General features: G+C 34.4%; 1 protein-coding gene across 1 annotated transcript in view; it reads right to left on the bottom strand.

Moving 5' to 3' along the window:
* The window catches only part of RP1 (RP1 axonemal microtubule associated), a 364,241-nt gene that overhangs the window by 184,258 nt on the left and 163,733 nt on the right, over positions 1 to 16,250 (bottom strand). Inside the window, 3 exon segments of the mRNA XM_035726960.1 lie at positions 75 to 287; positions 1,716 to 1,892; positions 3,644 to 3,747. Of these exon segments, the coding sequence (XP_035582853.1) occupies positions 75 to 287; positions 1,716 to 1,892; positions 3,644 to 3,747 (494 nt within the window).

Below are 16,250 nucleotides of genomic sequence, written 5' to 3'. Positions count from 1 at the left end.
AAAGTGCCATTCTCATATCTATCATTGGCAAATGTCTTAAACATTTGCTGAGAAAAATACAAGCAGATGCTTACTGTTCCATCACACTGGCCATCCCTAATCCTCAGATACATCTGTGCGTTTTTCACACTTTCGAACATGCAAATGCCAGAGCTGATTTTATGCACTTTCCAGTAGGATTTTTCAGACTGACTTCCCACTCCAGTGCAGCTCCCATCAGGCTGGAGACACAGGGCTTGGCACAGGCTTGTAGCAAGTAGAACCACAGCACTGTTGAGGAACACACCCTTCAGAACAACAAACAGAACAGAAGGCAGTAAATAACAAGCTCATGTTTTGCTAAAAGAAGATGGGAGTAGAGTTCATTCTCTTACAGAAGCTGTAGTGATCAAAATCTTATCAGAAACTTGTTGGCTAAAGGTAAGCAAAATAAGGCAGTAAATAATTTAACTGCTATGCAAAACTAAAAATAAAAGGAGGTTCTCTGGCTGATTCATTATAATTTACATCAACCATTATTTATTGAGTGTAAGAGTCACCATCAGATGCTATAGAGATTTAAAAAGTATACAAAACACAAACACTTATCTTAAGAACTTTACAATCAATATAAACAAATAATCATAATAGTAATATAAAGCAGAATAAAAACAGTGTACTACAAGTGTACCTGAATTATGGGATGCACGATATGGATATTAGTCCAATGTATATAAGTGGGAATGAATGAATGAAAAGAGTTATCAACTATAACTAAAGTATATTTAAGTAAATCCTAGGCAATCAATAACTTAAGAAGAAGATGTAAAAAATTCTTGAAGGTTTATAGGGGAGGGGGGTGGGGGGATGGGTTGGCCTGGTGATGGGTATTAAAGAGGGCACGTACTGAATGGAGCACTGGGTGTTATATGCAAACATTGAATCATGGAACACTACATCAAAAACTAATGATGTAATGTATGGTGATTAACATAACATGAAATAGAATTTCAAAAGATCATGTTATTTTGGGAAAAAATAATGTAATGAAGTGTTTATTATACGGTAAGCATAAAAAGTTTTGAAGACAAACTGACTTTGATTTTAATCATGATCTACCATTTACTAGTTATGCTCTGCTAGTCAGATTTTTAACTTCTCTGAAAATCTTTTCTTCATGTTTAAAATACAGATAATATCTGTCCGTACTTTTAGGATGATTAAATATAGTTTTGAATGTGGTAAAGTTCTCGGTAAAGTGCTTGGCACAAAACAGGCAATCTCATAAATTATATTTATTATATTATTATAACAATAATATTTTAAAGATAAATTCATAAACACATAGTATAAAGAAAGAAGCATAAAATGATCACACACATACAACACTCAAAGACTGTAAATATTCTAATTGTTAGAAAAGTTAAATATATACATTTGACTCCCAATGTAAGAGTCTCTAAATTTTTATTTAGAATTCCCACATTTATACCATTTATAGTTTTAACCTCCAAATTCAATTGAATATAGGATGTTACTCCTACCAGTTTCAGTGCTGCTAAAGCTAAGATCCTTATTGCTTTTCAAAGTTTGGGTAAATAGAATGGCAATAGGCATCAATGCCACCTAGCGGGAAGAGATCTGATTACTCTTTAATGATTCGAGTTTTCCTCAATAGAGCAAAAGAAAGTAGGTATTTTAACAATATACACTTTAATGACTTTCCACCATTTTACCTTGACAAAAACCACAAATTCTTTTGAAAGGTCTGCATAGCCTGCTGATGATTCATCAGCTGTTTTGCCAAGATGATCAAAAGTAACTATTTGACCAGGAACCAGTGCTGACTCAAGAAGTGCACAGCGGTTGGGCTGATAAAGAACCCGCAGCTCAGTGCAGGCTCCACCACTAGCCTAAAAGGAAAACAAAACAAACAAACAAACAAATAAAAACCTCTGGATTAGCAATAGAAAATAATTAAATTTAAAATGTTTGGACATTATATGTATGTACAGGTCTACTCCACTCTATAGAATCCTTGTATTATCTATCACATGCTTTTGTAATTTAATTGTTTTGATTCTCCAGCCTGATTTTCAGTGTTTTGTTCCAAGAACTTCCTTCTCTTGATTTCTCAGAACCCATGGTAGAGTATTGGGTAACAACAAAAAAACTTCAGTGGCAGGATATTTTAATGAGTTATTAATATGTATTTTATTGTTTATTTTTCATTTCTTCATTTGTATCCTCCTAACCCAAGACTATTTTGGACTAAAAGCTGAAATTAAAAGACATGCATTACTAGGTTTTACTTCCAAAAAACTAAACAAATCAAGGAGGTTATGCTACAAGGAAACATTCCTGATTCAAGGTACTATTTGAGATTTTACCCCCATTTCCCCTCATTACCTTGGGGAGTGCAAAAGAGAAAAGCACATGCACACACTCTCACCAACCTAGTAGGATAGGGGCTTGGAAGTAGATTTAATTTGATTTTAGAAAAATAAAGTAATGGGACGTTTCTCAACCCCTTGACTTAATTGAGTAGATTCCATATCTACTACATTCATATTTATAAGCACTTACTAAGACTAGGACCTGTACTAACTGAGCAGAATATGCTGAAAAGTATAGCACAGCAGAGGAGAAAAGACTTCATGAAGAAAATCTGACTGATTATCAGTTAGCCTGAATTTCAGGCCTACAAATTGCATAAGCTTTTTTTCAATAATTATTATTTTCCCTTATGTTAAGTAACATGCTATGAGTCAAAAATCATGTAATATTTGGGCACCTAGGTGTCTCAGCTGGTTGAGCGGCCAACTCGGTTTCGGTTCAGGTTGTGATCTCAGGGTTGGGGGATAAAGCCCTGCAAGGGGCTCCGCATTCAGTGTAGAGTCTGCTTGTCCCTCTCTCTCTCTCTACTCCTCCCTCCACTCATGCTTTCTCTCTAAAATAAATAAATAAAATCTTAAAAATAATCATTTAATATTATATAACATTATATGAGGAAGCTGTAGCATGAGTGCTAGAATCAGAATGCCTGTGTTCAATTCCTGCTTTCACATTTACTACCTATGTGACCTTGGGCAACACAATCCATCTACCTGTCATGTTCTTCTTTTGTTAAATAGGGATAATAATGGATTCTCAATGATGGATTCTCTCAGAGGGTAGATATAAAGACTAAACGTTATAACACATATTAAACATTTGGAACAGTGTATGACAGTTATTCTATGCTGTCTCATTTTTCAAAATAAAAAGCATGCATATATTTTTTAAAAGAGCTTTATATATTAAAAGCTACTTTTCAAACCTAAACCAAGCAATATAAAGTATACTTAGGTGAAATTATTATTATTTTTTCCCTAATAATATGCTCCCTGAAGGGGACTTTGAGAAATCAGATCATCTCCTTTTGGACGCTTATTTAGTATTTTGAATGTTATCAGAAAAGTGGTCTACTTTTTCTTGTCTAAATTTTAGTTGCTGAAATTTGGGACCATTTATGCATCAGAATCTCAAAACTTAGTGAGACAAAACAGAATAATAAAAATGGTGAAAGTAAAAGCCAAAGGAAATACAATTTGATCTTATAAAAATATATTATATGTGGATACAATACTATTGTTATGTGACAAAAAGGAAAATTACTACATACCATTCCAGTGACATTGCTGTTGTCAACAGCAAGAGAAAGATGTCTCATTTCATGACTTTGGAAAATGCATATATTTCCTTTGTTGAAAATAACATCAAAGAGACCTGGAAAACATCTTAGGTATTAGCAAATAATTCATGCTTTTAAAGTGCTTTTTCTTATTCAATTATACATTGAAATCTCCTAATAATATATTTTATATCTCTCAGTTAAATGTTTTGAATTAGTCAAAAGGTAGAATGCCAATAACCTTTGATTATCTATAAGTTGCTTGGCAATTTACTGGAGTTTCCATGGAAAATCCCTAATGCCTTTCCATGCTAATTGGTAAGCACCTGAGACAAGCCCAAAAAATAACACCTGATGGAACTGATTCCACGATGATAAATTATCCTGGTATAAAAAACCATTTCCATTCTCTAAATCTCAGGGACTTGAGGTAAAATAACACATTATAATATAATAATGCATTATACATACATATGATTTGAGCATTAGTGACTAGTTTGTATGATGATTATGTCATCATATATTTCATTGTTTTCAATATACTTTCACATATCTTTTTATCTTATAATTTATGCTTCTTGAAATCATGAATTTTTGTCTACTCTGTATATAGCTATAGAACTGCACTTAGAGCAGTGCCTACAACATAGTAACTGCTCAAGAAATATTCTTTAAATAAGTTAATTAGATCCCCATAGCCTATGCAATAGGTACTACACACTCACACACACACACACACACACACACACACACACACACACACACACACACACACACTATCCTTATTTTGCAAATAAGGAAATCAAGATTCAGAGAGGTAAGGTACTTTCCCAAGATCCCTGCCTAGTCACAGAATGGAAATTGAACCCAGGACCTCAGATCTTAACCCAGTACTCTTTCCAGTACCAATAATCCTTCCCTTAGTACTCACAAACAACAAATTTTCAGGAATCCACTCTTGTAACAATAAGAAATAAAGACCATTTTTCCTTTTACAAATAGGTGATTCTCAAAAAATGATAAGTCAAACAAGCCAGATATAAAGGAATACATATTGTGTGTTTTATTTTGAAGAAAGCACAAAATATAGGCAATACATTGGACTCACTGGAGCACCAATATATAAAAATATATATAAGGCTAATATTAAAAGATCTAAAGGGAGAAACTGAAAGACTACAATAATAGTAAGGAATTTAACACCTGACTTATATCAATGGATAGATCTAAATAAATCTAATCTAAATAAAAAATCTAAATCTACATAAAAAAATCAATAAGGAAACACTGGCCTTAAACAATACATTAAAACAGATGGACATAATAGACATATACAGAACATTATATTCAAGATCAACAGAATACACGGTCTTCTCAAGTATACACAAAACATTACCTAGGACAGATTACATGTTAGGCCACAAGTCTCAATAAATTCAAGAAGATTAAAATCATATCAAGCATCTTCTCTATGATAATATAAAACTAAGAAATCAATTACAAGAAGATAACTGGAAAATCCACAAACATCTGATGATTAAACAACATGCTACTGAAGCAATGTATTAACCAATGTTTAATCAAAGAAATCAAAGAAGAAATTTAAAAAAATAATAACTAGAGACAAATGAAAGCAGAAATACTACCTATCAAAATTTTGGGTTTTCAGCAAATGTGGTTCTAAGAGGGAAGATCAGCAATACAGGCCTAACAAAAAACAAGAATGTCTCAAAAAATCTAACTTCACATCTAAATCTAGATGTATGATTCTAGTTCTGGCTCTAGCAATAGAGTTCAATCACTCATTCAACCACTGGTTATTAAGCACCTACTATGTGCAGGAAATATTTTTCAGTTGTAACCTACATATAAATTCTCAATCTTCTTATCTCTAAAACATTATTATCTTTAAAAACAAGGGGTAGGTTGCTGGAGGGGAGGTGGGTGAGAGAATGGGGTAACTGGGTGATAGGCATTAGGGAGGGCACGTGATGTAATGAGCACTGGGTGTTATATGCAACTGATGAATCACTGAACTCTCTGAAACTAATAATATACTACATGTTAATTAATTGAATTTAAATAAAATAAAATTTTAAAAAAATAAAGTAACATAAAAAAACGAAAATATTAAAAAAAAAAAAAAACAAGGGGTAGGGATGGCTGGGTGGTGGCTCTGTCAGTTAAGCATCTGCCTTCAGCTCAGGTTATGATCCCAGGGTCCTGGGATAGAGTCCTTGCTCAGCGGGGAGCCTGCTTCTCCCTCTGCCTGCTGCTCCCCCTGCTAGTGCTCTCTCCCCACTGGGCAAATAAATAAATAAAATCTTTAAAGATAAAAAAAATAAAAACAAGGGGTAAATCTTTAAAATCTTAAAGCTCCTGGCTAATTCTAACATCCACTGGATCTGATCACACTAATATCATCAAAACAAACTCTAATTGCCAAAATCCAACAGAAGCATCTTCAGTCCTCATTTCATTTTGCCTTTCTACTCCATTTGAACCTGCGGGCATTGTTTGAAACTTCACAATCTCCCACCTCACTAACTTCCTTCTCAGTTTCCTACTTCATTCTCAGTTGTCCTCTTCATGCATAGGGTTCTCTGCTCAGGTGATTAGCCTTCCCACTCTTCCCTGGCCCCCTGAGAAGTTTCTTTTATTAATCCATAAAGTGATAAGTCCCAAATCAACATCTCAACCACTCATCTCTCCCTCAACATCAGCTCATATGTATGATTTACTGTTAAACATAAACAACTGGATAACTCACACGCACTTCAAACTCAATATATACAAACTAGAGCTCCTAATTTTCCACATATTCTTTTTTTAAGATTTTATTTATTTATTTGACAGAGAGAGAGACAGCCAGAGAGGAAACACAAGCAGGGGAAGTGGGAGAGGGAGAAGCATGCTCCCAGCTGAGCAGGGAGCCCGATGCGGTGCTCAATCCCAGGACCCTGGGATCATGACCTGAGCTGAAGGCAGACGCTTAATGACTGAGCCACCCAGGCACCCCAATTTTCCACATATTCTTAGCTTCCAAATCTACTCCTCCTAAATTTTCTGTATTTCCTACCTTAGTCAGTGACCCCCATCAGGGACCTAATCACCCAAACCAGAAACCTAAGAATAACCTTTTCCTTTAATACTCCTTTATCAATAAATGATGAAACCCTGCCAATTTTATCTCCTAGAAATTCTTCAAATCCATTCTCTCTTCTCTATCAATATTCCCACTGAAGTATTTTAGGTCCTCATCATCTTCTGTTTGACATACTACAAGAGGCTTCTAACTGGTCACTCTCTAATTTTTCTGCACAGCCTCAAATCTGGCCTCCACTTAGCCACCAAAGTATTTCTATTCTACTTCAAATCTGTTAATGGCTATCTCCCACCGTAGGAGGGAATAAAAGAAGTTGTTTTCAAACATACACTGGCCCTTCTCTCCCAGACCTTTTAAAGAGGCTACAGATCAGTCATGGAAGAGTTACAGTTTTAACTTATAAAATGCAGTAGATATCTTTTGGTTACTAGCAGACTATTGATATTCTTAAAGTAGTGAGATAAAGTGTTTAAAACATGTTTTGTGGTCTCTAGAGTAAAGCATCAGATTAAACACTATTGCAACACTCAAAATTCATTTTGGATCTACTGCTGGATTCTAAGTTAAGAAATTCAGCAATTTACAACACAAAATAGCCCTGATTTTCTGAAGACTGATAAAAGTGTAAGTCATCCCTCTACATATCAACTTAGAGTTAGAGGATGTCATAGAGAATAGTGAGCTGCCACATCCCCACTATGAATGTGTATTTCCAAGACATCCAGACTCCTCTTCTTCCTTTACATCTCTTTTCCTTAATCTTTCCTAATTCAGAAACTGAAGTTCACTTTAAACAGGACTGAATAAGACAACATCCATTCTAGAGCATATTCTTTTCAATCTAAAGCCAAAGAGGTCCTTCGAAGCACTCTCATAAAATAGAGGGGCAAAGCCAATGGCTCCTTGATTTCAGAGAAGTGTAGCCAGGATATAGTAAGAGCTGGAGCAGAAGACAAAGTGGCCAATATATATTCAATGCTATACTCTTTAAATAATAAACTTTTTTTCACTTCCTTTATTAGGATATAGTAGCAGAGAGCCAGGCAGATAAAATAATTGCAGCTAATCACCATCAGATATTCACTAGAAATAGGGTTTAAAATATGTAGATCAACTACTAACAATAATCTAAGAGAAGAATTCTATTAGTACCTACACAGATAGGTTAGAACACCAGAAACAATCCAAAGAAGGGGCAAGTTCTAGAAATGGCTATATATTTTGTTATTCAAAAAAAAAAAGGGGAGAATAACAAGTACAAGAAATTTTTTAAAAGTTGCAACACAAGGAAAAACAGGCATTACCCTCTTTGGTATGCCATATAAACTATTTAATAAGGAAACAATGAAAAATTTCAGAAAATTCTGTCTTCAAAGTCCTGAGAAGATTCTAGCTATATCTCATATGAAATAATTCTTAAATTCTTACTTCCCACTTAATTGTAACTGAAACGAAATTATCAAGTATGCATTAGAGGTACAATTACCATATAATTGTTCAACCAGGATACTTTTGAGATTAAAAGGGATGCCAATCAGATGGAATACAGATATAAACAGGCAAACTAGAGTGTATGGTGCTCTTAACTTATGTTATGCTTTACACAAGAAAAGGACCTTAGCTTTACATTTTAAAATTGGAGAGTAAGTGTGTGTTCGTGTTTCAGGCTTATATAAAATTTAAAGTGTGCATTTTTTATTATTAACTCTGCTTTAATGATAAAAGTGTAATTGAGTCTAAGACACTCATGTACCACTGATGAGAGTATAAACTGATATAACTCTTCTGCAAAGAGATGGGGCAATCTGTAAAAAGAGCCTTAAAATCCTCTTTATATTTAAGTCAACAACAGGAGGAAAACTGGAAAATTAACAAATATTTGGAAATGAAATAACACACTCTTTAACAATCAGTGGGTGAAAGGAAAAATTGAAAGAGAAATCAAAATAAATCTTGAAACAAATGAAGATGGAAACACAACATACCAAAGCTTATGGAATGCAGCAAACACATTTCTAAGAGGCACATGTGTAGTGGAAAATGCCCACATTTTAAAAAAAGAAAGATCTTAAATAAACAACTTAACATTATACTTCAAGAAACTACAAAAATAAGAACTAAGCCCAAAATTCTTAGAAAGGAGATAATAAAGATCAGAAGAGAAACAGATGAAATAGAAAACAAAAACAATAGAAAAGATCAATGAAGATCTTGAAACAAGGAGTTGGTTTTTTGAAAAGACAAATAAAATTCACAAATTTTTGGCTAGATTAACCAAGAAAAAAGAGAGAGGGCTCAAATTTTTAAAAAAATTATAAATGAAAAAGGAGATATTACAGATGAAACCACAGAAACACAAAAAATCATGACATTCAACTACCATGAACAATTATACAAAAAAATGGAAAACCTAAAAGAAATGGATAAAGTCCTAAAAACATACACTCTACCCAGACCAAGTCATGAAAAAAAAAAATAGAAAATCTGAACAAACCAATAATAAGTAAGGAGATTGAATCAGTAATCAAGCAAGAATCTCCCAACAACAACAAAAAGAGCCCAGGATCAAGTGGTTTCACAGGTAAAATCTACCAAACATTTAAAGAAGAATTAACACCAATCCTTCTCAAACTCTTTCAAAAAAATTGAAAAGGAAGAAACACTCCCAAACTCATTTTACTAAACCAGCATTACCCCGACACCAAAGTCAGATAAGGACACAACAAAAAAAGAAAACTACGGGCCAATACTCCTGATAAAGATAGATGCAAAAATTCTCAACAAAATACTAAGAAACTGAATTCAAAACCACATTAAAAGGATTATACACCATGATTAAGTGAGATTTATCCTTGGGAAGCAAGGATGCTTCAAAATATGCAAATAAATAGATGTGACACACCACATTAATCAAATGAAACACAAATCATATGATCATCTATAGATGCAGTAAAACATTTGAGAAAATTCAGTATCATTTCATGAAAAAAAAAATCTCTCAAAAAATAGGTATAGAAGAAACATACCTCAACATAATAAAGACCGTATATGACAAGCCCACAGCTAACATCATACTCACTGGTGAAAGACTGAAAGATTTCTATGATTAGGAAGAAGCCAAGGGTGCCCACTATCACCAGTACACATTTAGCATAGTACTGGAAGAATAGTCTGAGCAATTAGGCAACTAAAAGAAATAAAAAGCCCATCCAAATTCAGAAGGAAGATGCAAAACTGTTTCTTTTGCAGATGATATGATCTTATGTAGAGAAAATCCTAGTCTCCCCCAAAATTGTTAGAATAAAAAAAATTCAGTAAAGTTACAGGATACAAAATCAATACACAAAAATCAGTTGAGTTTCTATACACTAACAGTGAACTGTCTGAAAAAAGATAAAATATTTAAAATAGCATCAAAAACAAGAAAATACTTAGAAATAAATTTAACCAAGAAAGTGAAGATCTATAACCAAAAATATAAAGCACTGATTAAAAAAAAATGAAAAAGACATGAATAAATATAAAGACATTCCATATTCATGAATCAAAAGAATTAATATGAAATTGTTAAAATGTCCATACTACCTGAAGTCATCTATAGATTCAACACAATCCCTATTAAAATTCCAATGTCATTTTTCACAGAAATAGAAAAAAATAATCCTAAAATTTGTTGAGAACCACAGAAGACCCTGAATAGCCAAATTAATCTTGAGAAAGAACAAAGAACAAAGTAATCTTGAGGGAAAAAAAATCATACTTCCTAATTTTAAACTGTATTACAGACCTATAGTAATCAAAACAGTATGGTACTGGCATTAAAACAGACACCTAAACCAATGGAACAGCATAGAGAGCCCAGATATAAGCCCACAGATATACAGTCAACTAATATTTGACAAGGGAGTCAAGGAAATTCAATGCAGAAAGGATAGTCTCTTCAATAAACGGTGCTAGAAAACTGGATATCCACATACAAAAGAATGGTACTGGACCCCTAGCTTACACCACTCAAAAAATTAACGAATTGGATTAAGAACATAAATGTAATACCTGAAACCATAAAACTCCTTGAAGAACAGTAGGGAAATATCTCTTTAACATTGGTCTTGGCAACGATTTTTTGGATATGATGCCAAAAGCACAAGCAACAACAAAAAATCAACAAAAGAGACTACATCAAACTTAAAAGGCTTCCACACAGCAAAGGCAACCTACAGAATGGGAGAAAATATTTGCAAACTATTATCTGATGAGGGATTTATTTCCAAAATATATAAGGAACTCAAACAACACAATGACAAAAAAAAATCTATTTAAAAATGGGCAGAACACTGGAACAGATATTTTTCCAAAGAAGACATACAAGTGGCCAACAAGTGTGTGAAAAGGTGCTCTACATCAATCATCAGGGAAATGCAAATCAGAACGTCAATAAGATACCAACTCACACCAGTTAGGATGGCTATTACCAGAAAGACAAGAGATAACAAATGACTGCAAAGGATGTGGAGGAAAGGTAACCCTGATGCACTGCTGGTGGGAAGGTAAACTGGTCAGCCACTGTGACAAAAACTATGAAGTCTCCTCAGTAATCCATCAAAATCCTAGAGGAGAACATAGGCAGTAACCTCTTCGACATCAGCCACAGCAAATTCTTTCAAGGTACATCTCCAAAAGCTAGTGAAACAAAAGCAAAAATGAATGTTGGGGACTTCATCAAGATAAAAAGCTTCTGCACAGCAAAGGAAACAGTCAAAAAAACAAAGAGGCAACCCACAGAATGGGAGAAGATATTTGCAAATGACACTACAGACAAAGCGCTGATTTCCAAGATCTTTAAAGAACTTCTCAAACTCAACACCCAAAAAACAAATAATCAAGTCAAGAAATGGGCAGAAGACATGAGCAGACACTTCTCAAAAGAAGACATAAAAATGACTAACAGGCGCATGAAAAAATGTTCATCATCATTAGCCATCAGGGAAATTCAAATCAAAACCACATTGAGATACCACCTTACACCAGTTAGAATGGCAAAAATGGACAAGGAAAGAAACAATGAATGTTGGAGAGGTTGTGGAGAAAGGGGAACCCTCTTATACTGTTGGTGAGAATGCAAGTTGGTACAGCCACTTTGGAAAACAGTGTGGAGGTGCCTCAAAAAATTAAAAATAGAGCTACCCTATGACCCAGCAATTGCACTCCTGGGTATTTACCCCAAAGACACAGATGTAGTGAAAAGAAGGGCCATATGCACCCCAATGTGCATAGCAGCAATGTCCACAATGGCCAAACTGTGGAAAGAGCTGATATGCCCTTCAACAGATGAATGGATAAAGAAGATGTGGTCCATATATACAATGGAATATTACTCAGTCATCAGAAAGGATGAACACCCAACTTTTACATCAACATGGATGGGACTGGAAGAGATTATGCTAAGTGAAATAAGTCAAGCAGAGAAAGACAATTATCATATAGTTTCACTTATTTGTGGAACATAAGGAATAACATGGAGGACATTAGGAGAAGGAAGGGAAAAATGAAGGGGGGGGAAATCATAGGGGGAGACGAACCATGAGAGACTATGGACTCCAAGAAACAAACTGAGGGGTTTTTTTGCGGGGGGATGGGTTGGCCCGGTGATGGGTATTAAGGAGGGCATGTACTGCATGGAGCACTGGGTGTTATGTGAAAACAATGAATCGTGGATCACTACATCAAAAACTAATGATGTACTAACGTAACATAATAAAATAAAATTTAAAAAAAACTAATGATGTATTCTATGGTGACTAACATAACATAATAAAATAAAATAATTTTTTTTAAAAAACCTATGCAGTCTCCTTAAAAAATTAAAATAAAACTACTATATGATCCAGCAATATACTTCTGAATACATACCCAAAGAATATGAAATCCTTATCTCAAAGAGGTATCTGTACTCCTATGTTCATTCATAATAGCCAGGAAATGGAAAAAATATAAGTGTCCTCCAATGGATGAATGGATATGGAAATATTATATATAGATATACATGAATATTTTTCAGCATAAAAAATAAGGAAATTCTGCCATTTGTGACAACATAGATGGACCTTAAGGACATAAAGGTAAGTGAATTAAGTCAGACAAAGTCAAATACTATGTGAACTCACTTATATGTAGAATCAAAAATTTTTTTAAAAAGATGACTCTTAACTCTAGAGAACAAACTAAAGGTTGCTGGAGGGGAGGTGGGGAAGGGGAATGGGTTAAATAAGTGATGGGTATTAAGGAAGGCACTTGTGATGAGCACTGGGTATTGTATGAAAATGATGAATCACTAAATTCTACACCTGAAACTAATATTACACTGTATTTTAACTAACTAAATTTAAACAAAGACTTGAAACTACAAAAAAAAAAGCTGAATTCATAGAAACAAAGAGTAGAATGGAGGTTGCTGGGGCTGACAAGTGGGGGAAATGAGGTGATGTTGGTCAAAGTGTACAAACCTCCAGTTATAAAATGAATTAGTTCTGAGGCTCTAATATATAGCATAGTGACTATTAACAATACTGTATTATATATTTGGAAGCTACTAAGAGATTAGATCTTGAATATTCTCATAACAAAAAAATTGCAATTATATGAAGTGACAGATGTGTTAACTAATTTTATTGAAGTAATCATTTTGCAATATATACACTTATCAAATCATAATGTTGCATACCTAAACTTACACAATGCTTTATGTCAATTGTCTCAATAAATCTGAAGAGTAAAAAGAATTAGTAAAATCAAAGTTGACAAGATTCCCCACTCCTCCCAAAGTAGACACACCAATCTCATTGGAATGTAAAGTCTAAGTAGGCACAAATTTTATTTGTTTGATTCCTGTAATATCTCCAGCATCTAGACAAGCACCAGTACTTAAATAAGTGTATGTATATGTGTGTCTCTGTGTGTGTTTGCATTTAATGGATCTCTCCTGTGAACAGAATTTATAATTTCTAAAAAAGAAAAAAATAGAAATCTCATTTAAATTACATAACCAAAGAGCTATCTACCATAAGTAAGCAGAGTTTAATATAAGAATAGAAATATTACTTTTTAAAAATGTATTTATTCAAGTAACACAAATTGTCTAATATGAAAACCTGTATCATGAATCCATTAGATGCCAAAGAGAAATGTAATAACATTTAAGATTCATTTTTAAATCATTTTAATAGGGTTCTTAGTAAAATTAGAAATATGTTACTTTCCTATCACTCTAAAGGACAAGTACTTAAAAATCAATAACCATATCATATATAAGAGGGAACCTACCTACCCCATGATGACTCTCACACACCCTTGTATCCCATACCATGGAACAGAGTTCAGCTCTCGGATTGGCGCTTTGAAAGGAGTGAGGTATTGCAGCTTAGGCCCTTTCTGTCCCCAAATGGGCCACCTATACAGAAGGTCCTTTCTGCTGTGCTCTCTGTCACTTGTAAGGGGCAGCCCCATAAGGGAGCCTGTGGTTGCCCAACACTGTCTATACTTGTGTAGGTAATCTCATCTCATCTGGGGAGAGTTAGCAAGTCCTTTGAGCTCAGATATAGAGCCAATATCCTCACTTGACTCCATCAGTAATCATGCTGAGATCTTGATTTCCATTTGTCTGTGTTCTGTATCTTATTTTGTAATTGCCTCTCTACACAGGAGGGGAAGAAAGGGGTATTATTTATCAACTCCTCTTAAAATATTCAACTCTTAATAAACAATAAAAACATTCCATTAATGTAATGAGAATGCCAATATTACCAACATTATTTTATTTCCTTTTTTTTTTTTTGAGGATGTTCTTGCCAGTGAAAAGGTGCTTGAAATCAAAACAATAGACTTAACTATTGGGAAGTAATAAATTTATTATATCGGTAATACCTGAAAAAACTCTTTAATTAGAATGAAGTAAAGTGGTAAGATTCAAAATGAATATGTATCTAGATCAGTGCCTGAAAAATAGCAGGCACTTATTACATACTGAATAAATAAAACATAAAAACTGTAGATCTCTATATTTTTCTGTATATGTTATTTATAATGGAAAGGGGGGTTATTTACAATAGCAACCAAACCCTAATAATAACACTAAAAAGACAACATAGTACCTATGTAAAGGGAGAAAAATTTTTAAATACATGTATGATGTTCTGAATGAATAAATATAGGACAAATTCCTAAAGGATATATCTGACTACTATGAAGACATCCATTCTTTCCAAGTTAATATATAGATTTAATGTAATTTTAACAAATTTTCCTTCAGGATTTTTTTGGAATGATTAAATAGTTTAAAGTTAATTTGAAAGAAAAACCATAAATATCAATCCTGATAAATGTTTTGTGCTATAGTTTGAGTATTAAAATCTCAAGTCACGGTTTGGAATTTCAAAGCTCCTCCCACTCACAGCTCAGGTGCAGCTGCTAGAAGCTACTCAGAAGGCACAGGAACATTGTCAGCTTTCTCTCTTCTGGTTTCCCTCTTTTACCAGGTGAAGTTAGTATGTGATTTATTGCTCATGTAAGTCACCATGGAGGCAGCACTGCAGTCCCTCTTCAGTTGGTCATTGCCATTTTTCCATCTAACAATGCAGGAATCAAAATAGTTGCTCTAGTGTCTGTCACACTAGATTAGCATTCTTGTGATACCATCAATGGCCTCCTGATATTGGGAGAATCCTATTGAGGCAAGGCCTTTTTGCACTGGGCAGCCATTTGGGGTGGCCAGATGGCACCTACTTACATGTTCTATCTGTGCCTAGTCAAGAATCCATGACTCAGACTCAAGTAAAATTAGGAGCTCAAGTTCATCTCTGACCTTCTTATGGTCCTTCCTTAAGATCTAGTGCTTCTAAGTCCACTCTCTTGCCATCCAACAAACAGCTAGCCTGGAGGAAGACACAAGTATATCACATAGACAGTCAGTCCCTAAGCAGCAGGTAGCTTTAAGTCAGCCAGCCACACTTCCACGAATTCAGTTAGTGAGGATACAGCAAGCCTAGCCAGATTTAAACAGTTTATTAGACCCAGCATAGCAGGCAACAGAAACTGTAGGTTCATACTGGTTCCCCTGATCCCTGAGTTGCATCAGGACAATGCAGAATGGGGCTAGGTAAATGCTACTGCACACACTGAGTCTGGGTCACACCTGAGGAACTTCGAGTTTTGCAAAGCCCTAATCTTAACAGGGGCTGCTAGCAAACCTGCCCAATCTTTGCCCACAGAGAGAAATTATCTTAATTGGAAAACAAATGTTCTTTGAGGAAAGAAAAGAGACTTTACTATCCCTGAAGGTCTTCAGGAAGGGAGATATTCTTTATCTTGCAATATCTCTTTATACAGACATTCTAAAGTGGCTGTAGATAGCTTTGCACAGGAGACCCAGATCATATAGAAATGTGAGAGATATAGGGAGAAACTTCCTGACAAAATGTTCTCTGCACATACACACCT

The sequence above is a fragment of the Zalophus californianus genome, chromosome 4, assembly GCF_009762305.2.
Source record: "Zalophus californianus isolate mZalCal1 chromosome 4, mZalCal1.pri.v2, whole genome shotgun sequence".
Taxonomy (NCBI): Eukaryota; Metazoa; Chordata; class Mammalia; order Carnivora; family Otariidae; genus Zalophus; species Zalophus californianus.
Note: the sequence above shows the minus strand (reverse complement) of the source record. Positions and strands in the feature narration are given on the sequence as shown.